The following is a 22,795-nucleotide window of genomic DNA, read 5'->3' as shown; positions in this document are numbered from 1 at the left end:
AGTCTGGTGTGGAAGAACTTGACAGGCCTGCACAGAGTCCTTGCCTCACCCCCATACAACACCTTTGGGATTAATTGGAATGGCCGAATGCGAGCCAGGCCTTCTCCTCAACATCAGTGCCCGACCTCACTAATGCTCTTGTGGCTGAATGGGAGCGAATCCCTGCAGCCATGTTCCAAAAATCTAGTGGAAAGCCTTCCCAGGGATGTGTCCCAGAAGGCTGTTATAGCAGCAAAAGTGGGATCAGCACAATGTCCATGGTTTTAGAATTAGATGTTCAGCAAGCACATATGGGTGTGATGTTCAGGTGTCCGCATACTTTTGACCATGTAGTGTGTCTCACATTGCACAAGAATGCTGTAATGTGTTGCCAAGGAGGGCCAGGAGTACACAGGTGCTCAGCCTTACCAAACTCTAAAATGGTTGATTTCAGTAATTCCCCCGCTCTGACTGAAGGAGCGTTAATTAAGCAAATACGATGGAGAAGTGTGTGTTCAAAATGAAAACCTACATTTGCATGACTTAGATGTCACATTGTTGCCCACTGTTGACATAGCTGGCAGCTTTACACAAAATGTAAGATTCACAATCAATGATAACAACTGTTTCTGAATTATTGAACAAAAAAACTGCTGCATGTGCTATTTTGATTAGGAAGTTTTATTTTGTTCAGTTCGGTAAAACATTCATTGACCATTCTTTTCCAACCAAATTTTGAAGCAGTTATGTCTAATATACAAATGTTTTGTTTGTTTTGTTTTTTTTGTATTTGCCAACAATAATAGATATTTTTCATTTTTATACACAATTTGAAGTGTTTATTCACCCTTGGTATTTTTAATAATTGGGCTTGACAAAAGAAAAACATCTTTTATCATCCCAAGCCCTGAATGAATCCTGTGGAGTGATCCATTTCTTGCCTGACTGATTGTGTTTGCTAATCGCTCACCACAAATTGATTATGTCGCAGTTAAAAATCCATGGCAGACTAGTGATTCACTTCCAGGCGGCTTAATTTCCGAATGCCTGTCATTGTTTAAGAGAGGGTTGAAAGCACATACGCTCACATACACACTAGCTCATTAACTGACTCCTGTTGGTTTAAAAGTGTGCTGAAAGAGACTTTTTTTTTGTGGAATCGACCCATCGTGGACGCTATGAACTTAACTGTTATCCAGATAAGAGGGTAAAAGGGGATCGTATTTGGAAGAGCTTACCTTCCCCCTCCTAGACCTTGCATAGCAAATGCTGTGATTTATTTTAGGTCTTCACGGATGATATCAGTAGACTCAGTATTAGAAGAAGAAAGAAACTTTATTTTATCATTGTGGGTTACAATGACATTTGTCTTCTGCATTCAGCCCATCCTATTGTATAGGAGCAGTGGGCAGCTGCAGTACCCGGGGACCAACTCCAGTTCTTCTTTCCATTGTCTGGGTCAGGGGCACAGACAGGAGTATTAACCTTAACATACATGCCCCCCCCCCTTTTCTCCCCAAATGTACTTGGCCAATTACCCTACTTTCCGAGCCATCCCAGTCGCTGCTCCACCCACTCTGCCAATCCGGGGAGGGCTACAGACTACCACATGCCTCCTCCAGTACATGTGGAGTCGCCAGCCACTTCTTTTCACCTGACAATTAGGAGTTTTGCCAGGGGGACATAGTGCATGGGAGGGTCACGCTATTCCCCCCAGTTACCCCTACCCCCCGAACAGGTGCCCCTACCGACCGGCCAGAGGAGGCGCTAGTGCAGCGAACAGGACACATACCGACACATCCGGCCTCCAACCCACAGACACAGCCAATTTTGTCTGTAGGGACGCCTGACCAAGCCAGAGGCAACACAGGTTCAAACCGGCGATCCCCATATTGGTAGGCAGCGGAATATGCCACCCGGACGCCCACTAATGCATGTCTTTTTGGATGGAGGGAGGAAACCCGGAGCACCCGGAAGAAACCCACGCAGGCATGGGGAGAACATGCAAACTCCACACAGAAAGGACCTGGGATGGCCTGGGGTTCGAACTCAGGACCTTCTTGTTGTGAGGCAACAGTGCTAACCACTGGCCCACCATGCTGCCCAAAGTTACCCATTAGTCAGGATACACAACGATTTTCACAGCTATCTAATCATATTTAGTGACTAATGAGTCAGTGTGACATTTAAACACCAACAAATGGTGTAACATATTTAAAGAGAATCTATAGTCCGTAATGGGTTTCAGAGACATGATCTGGTTGGTTGGATGAGCGACGATTTAAAAAAGCAAATGAGTTAAACTAGAACGACCGGGAGTTCACTCCTACCTAAAATGACCATGGATGGTCAAAATGACCGCTGGTTTTTAAACTCTATATTCTGTCAAGATAAATACCCAACTGAGATATTAATGCATTACATATGGTAGTATCTCTGCTATGAAACTGACACCAAAATTAACATTTTAGCAACTATAGTACTATTTTTAAACAATTTAAACTTCAGAGAGACATGGTCGAACTTGAATAGCAAAATTGAAAAAGTGAAAATATTACCTGGAAAAACAAACGGAAAACACATATTGCTAATCTAACAAACGTAACAAGGCCTATAAACCGTGAAATGTAAAAAAAATAACTGAAAATAAACATTAAAACAGTCCCAAACAACGACCTGAACTTAAAAACCATTAGAATGACCTTGGGCGGTCATTTTGACCGCCGCGGTTTTTAAACTCTATATTCTGTCAAGATAAATACCAAATTGAGATATTAATGCATTACATATGTTAGTATGTCTGTTATGAAACTGACACCAAAATTAACATTTTTAACAGCTTTAAATGCTATTTTTCTAACAATTTAAAATGGCCGCTGTCCAACGCCTTGCGTCTGAAACCCCCACCCCCACCGTCTGAAACGGCGTCTCTAACCAGACATGTTGGCGATAATTCAAATTTAGACTATTTCTCTGCACTGGAGAACGCTGTTTTTTGTTTGTTTGTTTTTTTGTTTTGTTTTGTTTTTTGTTTTTCTAGAACAGAGCAATGATCTTCGTGAGGGAAATGACGCGACCCACTCATAACGCGCACGATCACGCGGGAAATTACAAGACGGTCATGTTGACCGTCCATGGCCGTTTTAGGTACTAGATCTTATCGGTTTTTTCTTTTTGTGCGATTGATCTAAACTAATTTTCATGCAAATATATGCAATTTTAGGATAATTCAGGGAGCAGCAGGTCTGTATCTCCCCCCCCCCCCAAAGTTATTAAATGTTGAAAATCCAAAAAGGTCATAATGACCGCCTTGGTCGTTCTAGTTTAAGAGACTTATGAGATGGGGCTACATTTAAAACCTAGCTAATCTGGTTTAAAGCTGAATTTTCCAATTTCCTTCTGTACATCTCTTTGCTGTCTTCTCTCTGATACAGGAAATAGTTCTGGTGGTTTTCTTTGGTGTGGAGTATTTTGTTCGCCTCTGGTCAGCAGGTTGCCGCAGCAAATACGTCGGCCTAAAGGGGAGACTACGGTTTGCCAGGAAGCCAATATCTATTATAGGTATGTGTACACACACACACACACACACACACACACACAAAACCATCCACAATAATCGAGCTTACCACCGTACCCCCCAACATACACAAACACAAAAACACAGCAGGTAAGTAGTATTTGAAATTTCTTGTTGGTTCGTGACATTTTATATGAAAGAGCTGTATTCACATTCAGTGCTATGTAATGACTAGAGACCAGCCAAGCAATATGATGTCCAAGCCACTATGTCTGTCCCAATACAGACCTGATTGTAGTTGTTGCCTCAATCATTGTGCTGTCAGTGGGCTCCAAAGGCCAGGTGTTTGCCACCTCTGCTGTTAGGTAAGACCCGGTGTGTGTGTGTGTGTGTGTGTGTGTGTGTGTGTGTGTGTGTGTATACATTTACACAACTATGTAGCTAGCATACGCTCTCTCAGTGTCTGAACTACATCTTAAATTGCAGAGGAATTCGCTTTCTTCAGATCTTGCGGATGCTCCACGTGGATCGCCAGGGAGGAACGTGGCGCCTCTTGGGCTCTGTTGTCTTTATCCATCGGCAGGCAAGCAACGTTTTCTTTCCTGGTCCTTGGTCTTGTTTAATATTCACTTGTTGAGACATGGCAGTTCACCATGTTGTTACTGCATCTTATCATCGATTTGGAATCAGAAACAATCTGAAAAATCTGAATAGATAGGAAAACAAAAGCTCAGTACAACGTACCCACGTGGGTTTAAACATTATTTGTAACTAAGTATAAGTACGCCAGGGAAGGGAAACATATTAAAAGAACAATGAACTTCCTCTTTATAGTCTCCAAATGGCAATGAGCAATTTTACAAAATGACTATAATAAAATATTCAAAAACTCCAATATAATATTCTCACACTCTCAATAGCCAGTCCGTTGACAACTACTCCTCTGTCTTTGCAGACCTTAGTAAGGACATGACTTTCCCTGTCCAGTCTAATGACTTAGTCTGCTCCTTTAATAACCTCTATTTGGCAGCCTTAGATTTGGTTGCTCCTTTTAAAAGCAAATGGATTTATGCTGTTAACTCATCTCCTTAGATGAATGATAACATATGTTGTCTTAAAAGAGAGTGCAAAAAGATTGAGCGCAGGTGGAAAAACACTAAACTGGAGGTTCACTTTACTTACATGAAGGACCTACTCTCGTCTTTTAATCAGAAAGTGAAAGAGGATAGGGGCATCCGGGTGGCGTTGCAGTCTATTCTATTGCCTACCAACACGGGATCGCGAGTTCGAATCTCCGTGTTACCTCCAGCTTGATTGGGCGTCCCTACAGACACAATTGCCCATGAATACAGGTGGGAAGCCGGATGTGGGTATGTGTTCTGGTCGGTCGGGGCGCCTGTTCGGGGGGAGGGGGAACTGGGGAGAGTAGCGTGATCTTCCCAAGCGCTATGTCCTCCTGGTGAAACTCCTCACTGTCAGGTGAAAAGAAGCGGCTGGCGACTCCTCATGAATTGGAGGAGGCATGTGGTAGTCTGCAGCCCTCCCTGGATCGGCAGAGGGGGTGGAGCAGCGACTGGGACAGCTCGGAAGAGTGGGGTAATTGGCCAGATACAATTGGGGAGAAAAAGGTAAGAAAAAAAAGACGGAAAGTTAAAGAGGTGAGAACTGCTTAGTTTTCCAACTTGATTTACTGTAATAAGAAAAATCCTGGAGCTTTGTTTCGCACAATTGGTAGATTGGTGAACCATGCCCCTCCCCCTGTACCGGGCTTTTCAAATGACTGTGAAATTTTTCTATCATTCTTTGTGGATTAGGTCACTGACATAAGGACTAAAATATTGCCTTCCTGTACCCCTGGGGTGGACTGTCCAGCCCATATTTTTCTATTGAGCCAGTTTAGATCAGTTTCTTTGGAAGAACTCACAGCCATTGTTTCTCAAATGTGTCCCTCCTCTAGTCCTCTTGACATTACTCCAACCTCTCTTTTTAAAACTGTTTTCGGCTCCTACGGCCCAAATATACTGTCCATTGTGAATAGCTCCCTTGGCTCTGGCTGTGTGCCTGATTAATTAATTAATTTGTTTGTTTGTTTACCCATCCATCCATTATCCAAACCGCTTATCCTGCTCTCATGGTCGCGAGGATGCTGGTTAAATTTTATTTATTTATTTGCCCCCCCCCTTTCTCCCAACTGTACTTGGCCAATTACGCCACTCTTCCGAGCCATCCCGGGCGCTGCTCCAACCCCTCTGCTGATCCGGGGAGGGCTGCAGACTACCACATGCCCCCTCCGATACATCTGGAGTCGCCAGCCTCTTCTTTTCACCTGACAGTGAGGAGTTTCACAAGGGGGACGTAGCACATGGGAGGGTCATGCTATTCCCTCAGTTCTCCTTCCCCCCCAAACAGGCACCCTGACTGACCAGAAGAGGCGAAAGTGCAGCGATCGGGACACATACCCACATCCGGCTTCCCACCCGCAGACACAGCCAATTGTGTCTGAAGGGACGCCTGACCAATCCGGAGGTAACACAGGGATTCGAACCGGTGATCCCCGTGTTGGTAGGCAACGGAATAGACCGCTACGCTACCCGGATGCCCCCTCTTGGTTTACTTTCTTAATTGTTGCTCTTATTATTACAATCTGACCAAGGCCTTCTGGCTGTCCCGAAATCCAGGCTAAAAACTAAGGGTGATGGCGCTTTTGCAGGTGTAGCTCCCACTCTCTGGAACCACCTTCCCTAGTTATAAAAATGCAGAGTCAGTGGATAGTTTTAAGAAGCTGTTAAAAACTCTTTTATTTCCTAACTACTTTGTTTTGTAATGTGTGTTTGCCTTTTGTGCAGTCTTAATGTCTAAAGACATTAAAACTACTTAAAGTTATATTGTTGTTTTCTGTTTTTCTATTCCTAACTTCCCATTTTATTTCTATTTTCTTTAATGTTTTCAATTGTACAGCACCTTGTAACTCTTGTTTCGAAATGCACTTTAAAAAAACAAGTTTACTTACTTACTATTACACGAGTGAGAAACATTTAAACAGCAAAAATATCGACATCTAAAGAACGAGATATAGTCACTGTATAAAGAGTACAAAATACTAAGTATATAGGCAAGAGTTACTCAAATGTTATCGCTGCTAAATGATCTGAATTCAGACCCCTTGCTTGTTTAAATTTGCTTGTAAACGTGTCATGGACCGGTGCCTGTTTGTTTCAGGAGCTGATCACGACATTATACATTGGCTTTCTGGGGCTGATCTTCTCCTCCTACTTTGTCTACCTGGCAGAGAAAGATGCTGTAGACAGCAGTGGCTCTACTGAGTTTGGCAGCTATGCCGATGCACTGTGGTGGGGAGTGGTAAGGCTCTGACAGAGTGTGTGTGTGTGTGTGTGTGTGTGTGTGTGTGTGTGTGTGTGTGTGTGTGTGTGTGTGTGTGTGTGTGTGTGTGTATACTCGTGATAAGCTTGCTTATGTGCTAACACAAAATGGGTATTCGTACAAATGGCAAACCCCCATTTTGGCACAAATGTTCCTTTTACGGTGCCAAAAGTGTGCCATCTCTACTGCATGTGTGTATACATCTGTTCATAAATGAATGCCATTATGAAGCACATTCAGACGCCGGTACGGCTGACAAATCCATTTTCTAGTATTGATTCCTCATTCTTTATTCAAAGGTGACAGTCACCACCATTGGCTATGGAGACAAAGTGCCACAAACCTGGATTGGCAAGACCATTGCATCCTGTTTCTCAGTCTTTGCCATTTCCTTCTTTGCTCTGCCAGCGGTAAGTGAGACATCACTGGATTAGGGCATCTTGAAGAATAAGTGGGCCAGGGTGATTGGCATGTCTTGTGATGTTGTGTGTTGTTTGTAGTGTTGTGTGTATTCTGTGTCAACAGTTGATTTCAAGTTCCCTACTCAACAAAGTGTTTGCACATTGATAAACCATCCCTGATAAATTGCATGTTTATTCTAGCTCGCATCAAGGAATTGAGGCGTAAACATTTTCTGTAGGGCATCCAGGTGGCGTGGCGGCCTATTCTATTGCCTACCAATATGGGGATCGCCGGATCGAATTCCTGTTACCTCCAGCTTGGTCGGGCATCCCTACAGACACAATTGGCCGTGTCTGCGAGTGGGAAGCTGGATGTGGGTATGTGTCCTGGTCACTGCACTAGCGCCTCCTCTGGTCGGTCAGTTGGGGCACCTGTCCAGGGGGGAAGGTGATCTGGGGGGAATAGCATGATCCTCCCATGCACTATGTTCCTCCGGTGAAACTCCTCACTGTCAGGTGAAAAGAAGCAGCAGGCGAATCCATATGTATTGGAGGAGGCATGTGGTAGTCTGTGGCCCTACCCGGATCGGCAGAGGGGGTAGAGCAGTGACCGGGATGGCTCGGAAATTAGGGTAATTGGGAGAAGAAAGAGGGGGGAAAAAGCCACAAAAAAAAAATCTGTTATGAATTTGATATTGAACCGAGTTCCTTGTTATTGGCCCTTAAAGTCTTTATAGCCCAATCCTGTTTTGTTTTTTTGTTTGTTTTTTTTGGGGGGGGGGGTATTTCAATATTTTAACAACTTATATTTGGTGGGGATGTAAGTATTTAGAATTGTCTTTGATTTGTAATTAAAACCTGAGCCATTAACTAAAGAGGCTAGTTCCAATAGTGAACCTGCAGCATTTTTAAGATGATCTACAGCCTTAAAACGCTGCAGAAATTACACTGGGAGGCCTATAAAGGCTGTAATGTGTTGGTGGTGACCTGTTGTTTTGATTCAGCTGACCTGCTGGCGTTATTGTAGAGAGTTATTTGGTTATAGCATGGCGTTATTATAGAGTTATTTGGTTTGTGGACATCTTTTTTTTTCTTCAATGTTTATTCTATTAGCAATTTTCTTTGGAATTGCAATTGATTTACAGCTGACTTGACGATTGAGCTCATCTGAATTCATGGTTTGTTTGTCAGAATTTACCCATTCTTCATGTGGATTTGAAACACCCACCATGTGATTTGAAACTCAATACTCATCACATCACATCACACCACAAGCAACTCATAAACTGGAAGTAATGCCAAGCTATGATCGTTCTAGCTACAACATCACTCAGATTTCTCCAGCTCTTATTAGCCGAAACGCAGCCTGAGGTTCTTAGTCAGTACCTTGTTTATTACAAAGCTGAGCTAAAGACCAAAATAGTCTGTTTTCATCCCCAGATCCGGGGGCTTGGGACACCTTGCACTGTAAGAGCTCAGGCTGACATTTTCAGTGTAATTTTTCTGAATTCTATGCTTAGAGAATATTCACTGAAAAGCTTCACTATGTTTATTGTCCACCTATTTTGGCAACATACTTCCCTTGCCCTTCATCGGAGTGTAGTAATTACGTTACATCATTTCTACATAATTAAATCGAAACTAAATGGCTGTATATTTGGTGCAAGGGCAGAACTGGGTGGTAGTTATCCACCTGTGTTTTTTGCTGACAGGGAATACTGGGCTCTGGCTTTGCCCTGAAGGTGCAGCAGAAGCAGAGGCAGAAACATTTCAACAGACAGATCCCTGCAGCCGCCTGCCTTATTCAGGTGAGAAAAGGGGTCACAACAGATCAATGAGCCATCAATGACCAGTTACTGCTGACTGTAAACTACTGGACTGTCATATGACTGATATTAGGGACCAATCTGTTTCTATTGTGTTTTTGCTTTCAAAATAACCAATTTATGTAAATTAACTAATGCTTTATACTCTACTGGCCTCCCAGACCTCGTGGAGATGCATTGCAGTGGAGAACCCAGAATCTGTAACCTACAAGATGTTTTTAAAGAAGAGATCTTTCCACCCTTCGTCCTCTGTGTCCAGTCCAAAACCCAAGAAAACGGTCAGAAATCCTCATCACCAATGCAACTGCCATATATGCATACATATAATATATAGTTTCTTATCACAAATAATGAAAAAAATGATATAAAATGAAAATGAGCTATGCAGGTGAAACAACAAAAAAATAGAAAAAAGAAAAAAATTATGAGGGTTGTTATAAAGTCTCACCCCAAAAGGAAGGGGAGATGAAATATGAAAATCTCAATATGCATCTGGGTCATTAATGTAGGCCAGGAACAAATGTGGCAGATGAATTGGAGCTGTGACAATTTGTATTGTAGATTGTAATGGTTGACATTTTCAATCACGGCAATGGCACTTTTTAGAGAGCATAGAGTTGATTTTAAAGACTTGATGTGGGAAGGAAATAAATAAATGGATTGCATTTATATAGCACTTTTCTAGTCTACCAACCACTCAAAGTGCTTACAATGGATGCCTCACATTCACCCATTCACACACACATTCATACACTGACGGTGGAGGCTGCCATGCGAGGTGCCAACGTGCTCATCAGGAGCAATTAGGGGTTCATTGTCGTGCTCAAGGACAATTCAATGAGACTTCTGATTACTAGACAACCCACTCTACCTCCTGAACCATGCTGCCCCATGAATATACAAATATCTGTGGAATGACTTTGTCTGATTCCATATTTATACTGAAAACAACATGAATCATGTCTCAGAAAAGTCTTACACACCGGATTTTATTTTCTGATTCTTTGAAAAATGTAGATAGGCAATGATAGATGGGGCAACCGAAGCCTCTCTGCAAAACTGGGGGTCAAAATGACAATACCGTGAAAGTGAAAGTCACTTTAGGATAACAGTGTACCAGGGGCTCAATTTAAGTGTGACTTTAATGCCCCTGGTACACCATGACTCTTCAGATCACCAAAGTGTTAGATCTGGCCCTAGTAAACCTATTTTCTTTTCTTTTGTGGGCTCCTGGGACTCCGGGGGGCTGGGTGGGTCCGGGGGGACCGGCCAACTCTTGCCACGGGTCTTTATATTCTGAAACATAATGGTGTACCAAGGGCTCACTTTAACACAGGCTCAGAGTAATTAACACAGGTTGAGTGACTTTGATGCCCCTGGTACACCGTTTTCTCTTCTCTCAAACGCCAAAGTGTGAGGTCTGATCCTGGTGGACTTTGTATTTATTTTTTTATTTGTTTGTTTATGTGTGTGTATGTATATATATATATATATATTTTTTTTTTTTTTATGGGCTCCCAAGGGTCCGGACGAATAGGGTCAAGCGGGGTCCGGTGCCCAGCCGACCCGCCCCATGGCTGTTTATGTTTTAAAACAAGATTGCTCTAAAATCGTGCCAAAGCCTCTCTGCAAAACCGGGGGTCAAAATGACAACGCAATACAAAATATGTCACTAACAGATCTTGGATCCCATCATAGACCTTTCTGTTTGGACACAATTTATACTACTTTTTTTTTCCAAAAGATTTCTTATAGAAATCTGAGTCATATCAGTTTACAATGGATTTGACAGTGAATGTGTGAAATAATGGCTTGATAATTGAGTCAAACCCCTTAACGGACTGATGAACTGGTCCCTCTGTGACCTGCTATCAAGTGCTGTGAACCAAAGTGGTCAGTAATCTCAGCGAGGGCTATTATTGTGAGTACTCTTCACAGAGAAGGATAAACTCACATTCACAAACTTACTTACTGAATCATCGGTAGGGTAAGGGAAGTTGCATGTTCAACAAGCAATTATGGGGCAAGAGTGTAGGTTTCTTGTCTACTGTTAAAAAACTTATAAATGAATCATTTTGTACTTGTTAGCGAGAATGCTGAATGTTGTGAAATACTTTTATGTCTCGGGTTCCCAGGGAAGGAGTGAATATATTCCTGTAATTCTTCTAAATTGGCTGCTTTCAAGGAGGAAGGATGGTTATTAAATTTCTTGTGTAATATAATTCTTACTGCCAATTTGCCCAAGACCTGGAGTGAACCCAGAGTTTCGAGTATTCAGTAACTGCCTTTCAGCATGCATTACCTAAGGGGTAGGATTTATGAAGAACAGGATTAACTAAAACTGGAAATTATTGATATGCTAATAGTACATTTCTGCAGAGGGCTCCCTGTCCATCATCAATATTTAGTATCTCCGAACACCCTGCACTTGGTGACTATCTCCATTTTTTTGCCTCCGACTCCGGCAAAATATGGTGAAGCAGAAAATTGGCAGCCTGCATTATATTTCCGCCAATCTGCTGTGAAAGTGATACCATTTGGGGAAAATTTTAGAAAATGAGTTTTACATCAAACTCGGGAGTGAAACAGCTCACAGAATTCAAATCCGGCTCATTTAGATATTGGACTGGTTGTTTCTTTGTAAATTTTCAAAACAAAGGGATTCAAAACATGGTGATCTGAGGAAATATTCTGGTTATCCAGAAGATTGTCGGATTCATAAATTTCGTGGTAGTAACTCACCACCGCCATCACTATGGTGATATGGAAATAGGATATGAGTTTCACCTGTAAGAAAACCCATGAATCTTGGATCCATGTATGTTAGCAAAGGCATATCAGCCTGTGTGAAGGAAAAGAAAAACGGGAAATTATTCAGAATTGAAACAGAACAAGGGGTGTAATCTGTTATGTGTAATGGAAGATTACCTGAAGTGGTGATGAAATTCATATGGGCAATGACTTACATGAATAAACCTTTTTTTTTTCAACCAAGAACAGTGGCCTGCAGGGTTTCAATATTGGAAACGTTGCTGCTAGTTTGGTATCATTATTACTCTTGGATCAGTCGTGTGTGATTGTGACACAAATACTTGAGTAATACTCGTGTTCACTGAGAATACTTTTGTGACCTACATTGTTTCATTCTCTTGAACAGGTAAAAATGAAGAGGAAGTTGAAGAGCAATGACAGCAGCCCTAGTTCTCCCACAATTCCCAGCATCACCTACGACTCTGTATTTGACAGCGGGAAGGAGCTGAGTTCAGATGTGTACAGCACTGTGGGCAGAGGTACAAGCGTGGTAATAGGCCATATGAACGTCTGGCATGATGATTACAGCTATGGTCACTCAGTTCCAGTCTAATCCTCAGGGTAAACCTACACTAAGGAGCAACCATACTCGTTTTGAGAATTCCCTTAAAGCTGCTCCTAAACAGTGTATTTTTACAGTTGCTAGCATGTATGTTTAAGCCTTCTTAAAGATGTGCTCGTGTATTCATAGATTATTTGATGAGCCAAAATAACTGCTCTGAATAAAGCTATGTAATAACATCTCCAGAAAAACTCCCTGAACACGCTCGTATGGGATGGATTATCCCTTTAAATCAGATTCACAGTGAGAACACTGGAGAGGACAAGCTGTTTTCATGCACCAAGTTCAGTGTAGTTAGATGTTTGAGTCTATACAACATATATTTATCCAACTGGGCTGTATTCTGTTGCTTTCTTTTACCTTAATTGGTAGCCTGTGAAGTAGTATTAATAAATATGTGTGGGAAGCGCTGCCATCAAACAGAAGAGGGCAATTTGAAAGCCTGCTTTCAGCCAAATATTCCTCTTTACAGTTCTGCCATGTGTATGTGTACCCAAATTCACACCAATCACATGTGTATCTTTAGTTATTCAGTGAGTGTTAACCTAATGCTTCTCATTTAGACATAAAATTAGTTAAAGCGTGCACCTGGTCTGCATTGCAAATCATCCACCTCTGGCGCAGCTCTTTCAATGGTGAATCATTTAATTAAACTGTCTTATTGCCATTTGGTGTAAGGATAAAATGCATAAGTCAGAGGTGTCTGATTCATTGAGCTATCAAGCCAAAATTATTGTGTGAAAGGATTTCCAAAAAAAAAAAAAATCTTTTCACTGCAACAAATTTTCAGCCTGGCTGAGCCAGATTGTATTTCTTTAATTTGACTGTAAGCATTTATGTGAGGTGGGTTTATTTGGAGAGGGTTTCGATCAATCGGATTATCGGATTAACAGACTGGATTTAGATGTAACACAGGGTTCCCACACATCCTGGAAAACCTGGAAATTCATAGGCTAGTTTTCCAGTCATGTAGAACAGCTGGAAACTGATCATATTGATCAGTGGAAATATTGGAGGTCATGGGAAATTCTAAAGTTAGGTTATAAAATTGTACTTTTTTACCCCTGGGATGGCATATTTTAACCATCTTTTTAGCTGCTGAGCATGCACATTGGTGCTTGAAGTTTAGACAGTATGTCAAAAAAGCTAGAAGTTACACAGTTTAAGGACTGTTGAGGCTTCCACTGTTGGTTTATACTGAATGACCTTGTGTCAAGGAAAAGTCATGGAAATGCCCTGAAAAAAGCCATGGAATCAGTTTCCAAAAAAGAGTGGGAACTCTGCAATAGGTAAAATGTCACTCTTCATCAATTCATTTTTTTTTTGTAGACCTGTGAATTAGTGTGTAATCACAGACTTTGGGGCAGGACAAACACATTGTCAAGCACTGAATTAGACTAGGACTCAGAATGCAAACACACTCGAGGATAAGGCAAAATCAAGTCCTTTGTTCAGCAGAAGGTTCGGTACACAGAGATCAATCAGCTCAGCAAAGGTATCCAAAAATGACAGGCAAAAGGCAAAGTCCAAAAACACTCCGGTCTGATCTAGAATACTCACAGAGAAAACAAGGGAAAAAAATACTGGAACACTGTCACACAAGGATCAAGACGAACTGGCACAGAAGACAGGGAGCACACAGACAAAATAAACTAGGGAGGGAGACAATTAGACACAGGTGCAACACATTAGGGCGGGGCAGGTAATCACACACACAGGAAACACAGGAGGGCAGGAAGTGAAGGTATCTAAGATGGACTGTGACAGTACCCCCCCCCCCCCCAGTGGCCGGCACCTGACGGCCCAAGATCATCCGGATGAGAACGGTGGGAGTCCCGGATGAGGTGAGGGTCCATAATGTTGCTGGAGGAATCCAAAGAATGGTCCCCTGGACCGTAACCCTCCCAGTCCACCAGGTAATGGAGACCCCAATGTCGGACCGCCAGCAGCTTGTGTACTGAGAAGACTGGGCCACCATCGACGAACCGGGCAGGTGGTGGGGGCCTGGAGACAGGAACTAGGGAGCTCTCTTTAACTGGCTTGACTTGGCTGACGTGAAAGTTGGGATGAACTCTCATGGATCAAGGTAGTTTGAGTTTCACAGCAACAGGATTAATAACTTTGGAAATGGACCAACAAACCTGGGAGCCAGTTTCTTGGATTCCACCTGCAGGGGAAGGTCCTTGGTGGAGAGCCACACTCTCTGTCCACTGGTGTAGGAGGGAGCCGGGGTCCGCCGCCGAGCCACTGCTCTCTTATACCGTTCAGAGTTGCGAAGAAGAGTGCATCGAGCCCGGTCCCAGGTGCACAACGTACCCTTCCACTGACAGAGGTTGCTAATGCGGCTGATGAGGTTTAACCCCACAGCAGAGTACGCACCCAGCAAGACCCTGGTCATGGCAGACACCCTGTCCAGGAGCCCCTTGAGAGACAACAGCCAAGACACACACACACACACAGATGTAGAGAGCTATGTCGTATCCATCATCGACGGCATGCCAGCTACAGAGCAGAAGATGGACAGCATTACAGCAGCCACAGCTGCAGATGACAAGCTACAAGCCCTAATCAGGTGCATACAGTCTGGGTAGCCAGAACACATATGTAAAACACACCTGATTGTTGGAGAGTTTTTCCCAATGACAAATGAACTGTCAGTACACAACGGATTGGTGACAAGGGGTAACAGAATAGTCATTCCAGAAACGTTGAGGGCAGCCATATTAAACTAAATACATGATGGCCATCAGGGCTTGACTAAATGCAGGGCCCGAGCAAACACCTTGGTATGGTGGCTAGTCCATGGTATATCATCCCAAATCAAAAACAAGGTCATGTCTTGCCCATCATGCCATGACCTGAGAAGAGAGCAGTCCAGAGAACCACTAATCTCCACACCCCTTCCAGACAGACCTTGGAAAAGAATAGGAATAGACTTGTGTGAACACAATAAGCAGAGTTACCTGTCATCTCAGATTACTATTCACGGTATATAAAAATACTGCACATGCCCATGACCATCAGTGCTATAGTGTCCACAAAGTTAAAGGCTACATTTGCCCGATATGGAATAGCAGAGGAGGTAGTTAGTGACAACGGGCCACAGTTCGCTAGTGTGGAATTCAAAGAATTAGCACGCGAACTTGACTTCCAACACATAACCTCTAGCCCACACCATCCCCAGAGAAACGGGCACACTGAAAGGGCAGAGCAAACAGCAAAAAGGATCTTAAAACAAAAAGACCCTCTTTTAGCACTCATGTGCTATAGATCCACTCCATGCAACAGCACAGGTGCTAGCCCTGCGGAACTCTTAATGGGCCAGAAGATCCGAACAGCCCTGCCTACCCTCGGCAGCAAACTGCTACCCAAGTTGCCGAGTAGGCAGCGCTTCAAGGCCAAGGATGCTGCGGAAAAAGCAAAACAAGCGCACTACTACAACCAACATTACAGGGTGAGATGCCTACCTTCCTTGCAGCCAGGGGACCATGTCCTCACCAAGCTGGACAACCAAAAGTCCTGGCTTACACCCGCAGCAGTAACCAACAAGAGTGTCACACCGAGGTCCTACCTCATTGAGATGGAGCAGGGAGCTACACTCCACCATAACAGGCGTCACCTCCAGCAGTGCCCACTGCAGGATCACCGGTGCCAGACACCATACCCATACTTACCCCAGACCAGCCGCCGGACACCCCAGTAAGGCCAAAGAATGGTCCTCCTGCCCTGAGCGGGAGTAAACCCAAAGACACTGATGGACTGATACGCACCAGGTCTGGCAGAGCCAGTAAACCAGTCAAGAGACTGGACTTGTGAAAAAAAAAATAATGAGGAAAAGGGGAGGGGGGGTATGGGGCAAGAAATGGGCCGTTGAAATACTGTTAAGTTCCTAGTTATGTAATGTGAAGAAGAAGAAAAAAAGAGTTCCAGAGAAAACTGTAAACTAATGAGTGGTTACGTATTGTTCCTGTAAAGTGAAAAAAGTTCTAGAAAAATAAGAAAAGTAAAAGTAACCCAGCTGGAACAGTAAAACTCAATAACAGAAATGTAATGTTCTTGTTCAGGTTACTTAATGTTTTGTAGTGAGTCAGAATATGCTTCACTGTTACTTAAATGTTGAGCAGTTGCACTATGGTGAGAGGGGGAAGAGTTAAAGGGGAAGATGTAATGGTATGCTTGATTGTGACAGTGTGAATCAGAATCAGAATACTTTATTCATCCCCGAAGGGGAATTGGGGAAATTGTGAGTGACGAAGAGCAGAGCAGTATAGCCATAAAGGGGGTTGGACATGGGCAAAACGACGACTGTGATAGATACATGAATGTAGTAGTTGAGTTACGCTACATAAGGTTAACAAAACGAACATTCTATGACTGGACATTGGATTATTTTAACAATAAACACCAAAAGGGTTTATTACAGCTGAGGCTAAATTTGGAGGCTTGCGGGTCGGGTTTGGGTGGTTAATTAACACATATTTTAGTGGGTCGGGCACAGTGGATTGGCTCTCATAACAGGTCGGGTGGCTGTAGGTATTAAAAACCCTGACCTGCGCATCACTACTGTACCACCATATAAATGCGACTTATACACAGAAGCAGCTTACATATGTTTGTTTTTTTGGGGGGGGGTTTTCCATGGAGTCCAAATTGTACTCCAGTGCATCTTGTAGCCTGGGAAATACGGCAAATAGAAATGTGACTTATATCCAGTTTGACCTACATTTATCTAAATATCACCTGTTCTGGGGTCTAAAACTATAATTGCATGCAATTTTTTATTTTATTTTTGATGTTAACGTGTCATTCACTTGTTGAATAGAAGAATGTAATTTGCATTTACAGGAGTCAAGTTTTCCCAGCATAATTCTGTATATTGCCACCCACAAAAAGACATCATAAAGGATCATCGTCACACCATTATGTATGTGTCAATTCTTTATCTGTGTTTCAGATCCCCTGCAGCAGTCTTGGACATCTCTGTCTTCGCTACAGTTCAGCTCACCACCCCCAGGTACTGTAACACTGTAGCAAGTGTTATTACACTAACTACCACTAAAGTGGTCAGAGGAAGAGTAATCGCTAACTTTTACAGAATCCATTTCAAGACAGTCAATGACCATGCAATCTTTGTATGGCAAACACATTTTTTAAATCCATTTAGAATCCAAAATGAATACTAAAGTTGCAGAAATCAGCATCATTGCATGGCCAATGATGAATAAGGCTCAGTTTGTGTGATTGCACAGTGAAAAGAAACCTGTTGGAGGTCCATTCCCTTGGCCCCCTTCAGCGGAACAGCAGCTTTGCAGATGACTTGGACCTGGAAGCAGAGAAGGACAGCGAGCTGGCTCCAGTCACCTCAATGTCACAGTGAGTTTGTCTCAAAGTTGCGCTGTGGAATAAAAAAATAAATAAATAAATCACTCACCGCCAGATGATGTAGACAAAAGAAGGTTAATGTAGCAATAACATCGTACAAGTGTGGACTGATGGGAGTTAAATGGGGCAAAGACTTTGCCCCATAAGACATGCAGCCTAAAGAGTGGGGTAATGATGCAGAGTAGAAAATGCAGTCAGTGATGTTTGTTGGTTAAGATCACTCTGTGCTCCAGGGACTCCTAAATACCCGAAACAAGTTCCTCCCATAATGCAACACCACATCATATCATTCCTTAAATAAAATATGCTTTGATGGAAATTTGGCATACACATGAAACACGCGGCTTCTTTCCTATCCTCTGACAAGCCTTTATGTCAGAAGACAGAATACATAAAAAGCTTACAAGTCATACTCCTTATAATACAGCAGCTCTGCAAAATTGTAAATTGCCATACCTCAAAAGACTTTTACACCATTCATCTCATCTTTCAATCCAGCTTCTCATCACATGAGAAAATCTTGAATCCTCAATTCATTCAAGAGGCGAAGTTGTATTTGGTCATTTGGTATAAGGGTCCCTGGGTGGTAAAGTCAGGGGCTGTTGATGACTGCAAAGTCACGAATCCTGTCAAGAAGACGCTCTTCGGGTTGCATGCCATTCGTCACAGTTAAGCAAAGAGAAAAACCGATCAACCCCTAAAAAAACAAACGGCAGTCAAGGCTTCCAGGGGAGGACCAAAGCCTGGTGGGATAGATGGAAAGTAGTTTGTCACCGCACACTCCTACAAAAGGAGAATTTGGGGCTTCATGCAAGAATTGTTCGCGCACACTTTCCCACTGGTAAACCACATCATTCAAAGAGGGACAAGTCCATAAATTATTGTTTGCCTCATGGAGAGACTAGTTTTAATAATGGATAACATAAAAAATACATTTAGACTTAAACTGATAAAAGACAGACCTATGTAACATTAAATACTGCAAGTCATATCTAGATTATTTACGATATAGCCTACTGTATTTTCAAACAAATACAACCTTTACCTATTTGTATTTGAATTACAGCAAAAATGCTATTGATGGATAAGACAGAATGAAATCAATAAAGTTCCACTTTTATTCAGTTCTTAAAAGATCCTTTGCAAAACATTATTAGCAAAGATCCGTAAGGATGAATGAGGATAAAGCCAACCTATCTGATACAAACACAACTCTGCACACTGTGTAGTCACATAACTGCAATTGGCAAGACTATAAATGTCCCATTATAACTTTGGCAGCTTTGGCAGCACCACTTTGATATTTTAAACTTACAATGCTCTTTTTCAATTTAGATTGCATTTATGGTAGCATGCCTCAATGTTAAAGGTAGCACCCAATCACTCTTATAATGGTCAGCCGAATTGTTTTTAGCTTTTCTTTTTTTGCACACATCACTCAAAATCAGCATTGCTTATGTGGTCCTTGTGAGGCATTAACTATACTTAAGTGTCACCGTCGCTGCTATGTGTGTTCAATTTAAGAATAAGTGGCATCCAGCAGTAGCAACGCAAATGTGACGTTTGCCCTACACAGTGTTGATTTCTCTTAAGAACTATTGTAAGAGAAATTCAAGAGACTGTTTTTGTACAAGGTCAATTGTTTGTTTTCATAATATGTGACGCAAGCAAAGCCTTGTCCTGCTTGTGCATGCACATGTGCACACACCCTTATCAAAGAGTAGAAAATATTGCACATTAATGAATAAATTACTCAAATATAGTCGATCAAGTACAGTCCTTGTTAGTGACACTTAGATATTTACACATGCAGACACAAAGGACTAAACACGACTTCAACAGACACTTTCTGCACAATTACACATACATGCCTGACCGTAAACACACACACACACACACACACACACACACACACACACACACACACACACACACACACACACACACACACATTTAGACCCAATCGCGTGAGCAAGTCAACACACATGCAAATCTCCTTGACTTAAGTGGACTTGACAAAGAGCCACACCATTTTGCTCCTTCTGCTACCCTCCTCTCTCGTCATTACCATTATCTTCTTCCAGGCTACTGGAGCCTGACAAGTACTAGCTACATATTAGCTTACACAACCCAGTAACACAGGCTAAATACGCTACAGCTGCTCTGGGTGTTTTTGTTTTTTGTTTGTTTGGGGGGGCGGTTTTGTTTTTGTTTTGTTTTTTTGCTCAGCCAAATTTTCATAGAAACATATGGACCAGAAAAAGAACAATTTAAATCCCACTACTGTTATTGGTATAACAGAGGTCTAGGGCCTCTACAGATGTGCTGAATAGAGCTGGCGAACACTATGGCAGTGTGACTCCGGTAAGAGAATCACGGAGGCAGAGCTTCAGTTTGAGGATATTTATTCGAAGAATGTGGTTGTCTACAGTAAAATACAATACAACATCTATATTAATAAACAACAATAACACATGAACAATCATAAGCCACATGCACACACATAAACATAACACAACAAATGCATCAGCGTGAGGCATGGCAGCAGGTGGAACATAGCTAACGCCCAACTAAGCTAACCTGCATGGCATAGCTAACAGCGTCTCACTAGAAGAGAGAAACAACAGCAGAAACAACAGAAAACGGACTTATATAAACATATTTCCTAGTCGCAGTAAATGAAACAGACACAAAGGAAGACATAAATAATCTACTTACATCTGTCATTGACACACAATTTTCTCGAAATGGACGAGGCAAACTTCAGCTCACTAGCAGACAGACAGACTGAGACAAGCTGGTTAGAACCGGAAAGTCTCTGTATCTCTTAAAGCGCCAGTAAACTCAAGTAAGTGTACAATACAAGTAATACTAGCTGGGGCCTGTGAGAGTAACAAACAATCATATTGCTGTAAAATCAATAATTATATCTTGCCAGTGAATAATAAATAATAATAAATCTTAAGGGCAGAGACAATTACCAAACTAAACTCTTTTTCTTAACAAGGGCTTTCCTACGCAGACGCCCCCAAAAGTCTACTTAGACCTTTTGAATGAAACAGAAAAGCCTCTCAGGGGTCCTCTGTATCCAGGAGACTCAGGAGCTGCACCAACTGGGACACAGGGTGCAGGTAAGTTCTGTCCTTTACCTGCACGGCCGCAGTGCGGACGCGCCCGTCAACTCCAGGCTACGTCTACGTAACCCTCCCAACAGGCCAGAGTGCACAAGGAAGCTGCGGGTCAACGATGAGGGCCACCTGGCCGACTGACCGTTCCTTGCCATACTTCCTCCCCTCTGCCTCTCTTGCAGACCCAGTAACTAGTCGGCTGCTTCACAAGGCTGATCTATGGTCTGGGCATCAGCCGCCCCGTGAAGGGACCTGACTTTTGCTTGGACAAGCTCTTTCCATGAAGAGAAGTCTTCAGCAACAGGAAGCTGAGGACCAGGAGAGATGGTTACATTACAGATTGTGGCAGACTTCTTCAGTTCGCTGTCATCAGACTCAGGATGAGTATAGGGCATAGTAGGCCATTGATCTTCAGATAAGTAGAGGAACTCTGGACCTTGGTGCCATCGATGTGGTTGGGCTAAATCCTCCAGGGTTAAACCCCGAGTGATGTCATCTGCTGGGTTTGTGACAGAGTTCACGTATCTCCAGCTGTCGGGCTCAGTCAGGTTCTGGATTTCCGCGACTCATGTGCCCACGGAGACTTTGTATCTACAGGACTCTGACTTCATGCTGTGGAGAACTGTGGTGGAGTCCGACCACAAGAAAAGCCACTGGATGGGCACGGTGAGCTCAGCTTTGAGTACGTCAGCGAGCTGAGCACCTATGATGGCAGCACTCAACTCAAGTCGGGACATCAGCAGCTGCTTGCTGGGAGCCACCCTTGCCAGAGGTGCTCAACATCCCTGAAGAGCTTGGTGGCAAGGGAGACAGTGAAGATGTGGAGGCGCTGTGAAGAAGACATAGTCTGGGCAAGGCTCATCGGACCCTGGAGTGACCAACCAAGTCGGGTGCAGATACCGACAGGACTATCTGGCGGGCCTGCATGTACAGACTGTACTGGGATCAGGAGGTGTGGCATATCTGAACCAGTCAGAAGCAGCAGCTGGGCGTGGTCTACTGGCGGTAAGGGCAGGCTGCGGAGGTGCTTGTAGCGTTTCTGTAGTGCAGTCACAGGGTAGGAGTGTTCGGCCAGGCTGAGGCCTTCAGTAGTGAAGGTCTGGTGGATCCGGTACTTCTGGGAAGATGTGCACAGTGGAGAAACATCAAAGGAGATGGAGCTGCCCTGGAGCTGTTCTACATTCTGCTGGGCTGTCTGTAGATGGAGAGCCTCTGGCTGTCTGGGAAGGTTCAGGCACTGCATGGCTTGATGGAGAATGATACTTCATTCGGAGTTGTCATCCAACATGGCGTATGTTTCCAAGGCTTGGTCCCTGTTCCTCAAGATGACCTTGACAACCTTTAACATTACCTGTTGAGGACGGTTGGGCCGGTCGAGATAGACCTTGATGGGTGGTGTAGTGACCATTTGGACTTTGGTTTCACCCTGCTGGACGGAGTCATGCAGAATGGTAAGGTGCTGCTCTTTGGAAGCTTCAGAGTACATGCTTCAGCGGAGTGGTTGCGGCCACACTTCCAGCACCGTTTCCCCTCTTGGATCCACTTCACAACCTGGCTGTAGATAACTTCTTGAAGTGATCACAGGCATTCAAGAAGTGCTCCTTGTTGTCACAAAAGGGACAATACGGCTTGGACTTGAAGGCAGTCTTGGAGTGAACAGGCTCTTGAGTACTAGTGAATTCCCCAGCATTGAGAAGGATGTTCATAGTTTTCTCCTTGTAATGAGTGACATGTTGATCCTTCTTGACTGGCTTGGGTGCATCACACTGGTAGAGTGCTGCAGCTCAGCTTGAGAGGTGCTTCGTCTG

At 43.2% G+C, this 22,795-nt stretch overlaps 1 protein-coding gene across 1 annotated transcript in view; it reads left to right on the top strand.

Annotated features, from left to right (window-relative positions):
• Nucleotides 1–22,795, top strand: part of kcnq1.1 (potassium voltage-gated channel, KQT-like subfamily, member 1.1) — a 40,677-nt gene that overhangs the window by 9,125 nt on the left and 8,757 nt on the right. The window contains exons 3-12 of the mRNA XM_056279298.1: nt 3,414–3,540; nt 3,783–3,861; nt 3,983–4,079; nt 6,716–6,856; nt 7,177–7,287; nt 8,991–9,086; nt 9,266–9,382; nt 12,262–12,394; nt 17,432–17,491; nt 17,727–17,850. Coding sequence (XP_056135273.1) covers nt 3,414–3,540; nt 3,783–3,861; nt 3,983–4,079; nt 6,716–6,856; nt 7,177–7,287; nt 8,991–9,086; nt 9,266–9,382; nt 12,262–12,394; nt 17,432–17,491; nt 17,727–17,850 — 1,085 coding nt within the window. The remainder of the gene's footprint in view (nt 1–3,413; nt 3,541–3,782; nt 3,862–3,982; nt 4,080–6,715; nt 6,857–7,176; nt 7,288–8,990; nt 9,087–9,265; nt 9,383–12,261; nt 12,395–17,431; nt 17,492–17,726; nt 17,851–22,795) is intronic.

The sequence above is a fragment of the Lampris incognitus genome, chromosome 4 (assembly GCF_029633865.1).
Source record: "Lampris incognitus isolate fLamInc1 chromosome 4, fLamInc1.hap2, whole genome shotgun sequence".
Taxonomy (NCBI): domain Eukaryota; kingdom Metazoa; phylum Chordata; class Actinopteri; order Lampriformes; family Lampridae; genus Lampris; species Lampris incognitus.
This window is presented reverse-complemented; position numbering and strand designations above follow the sequence as displayed.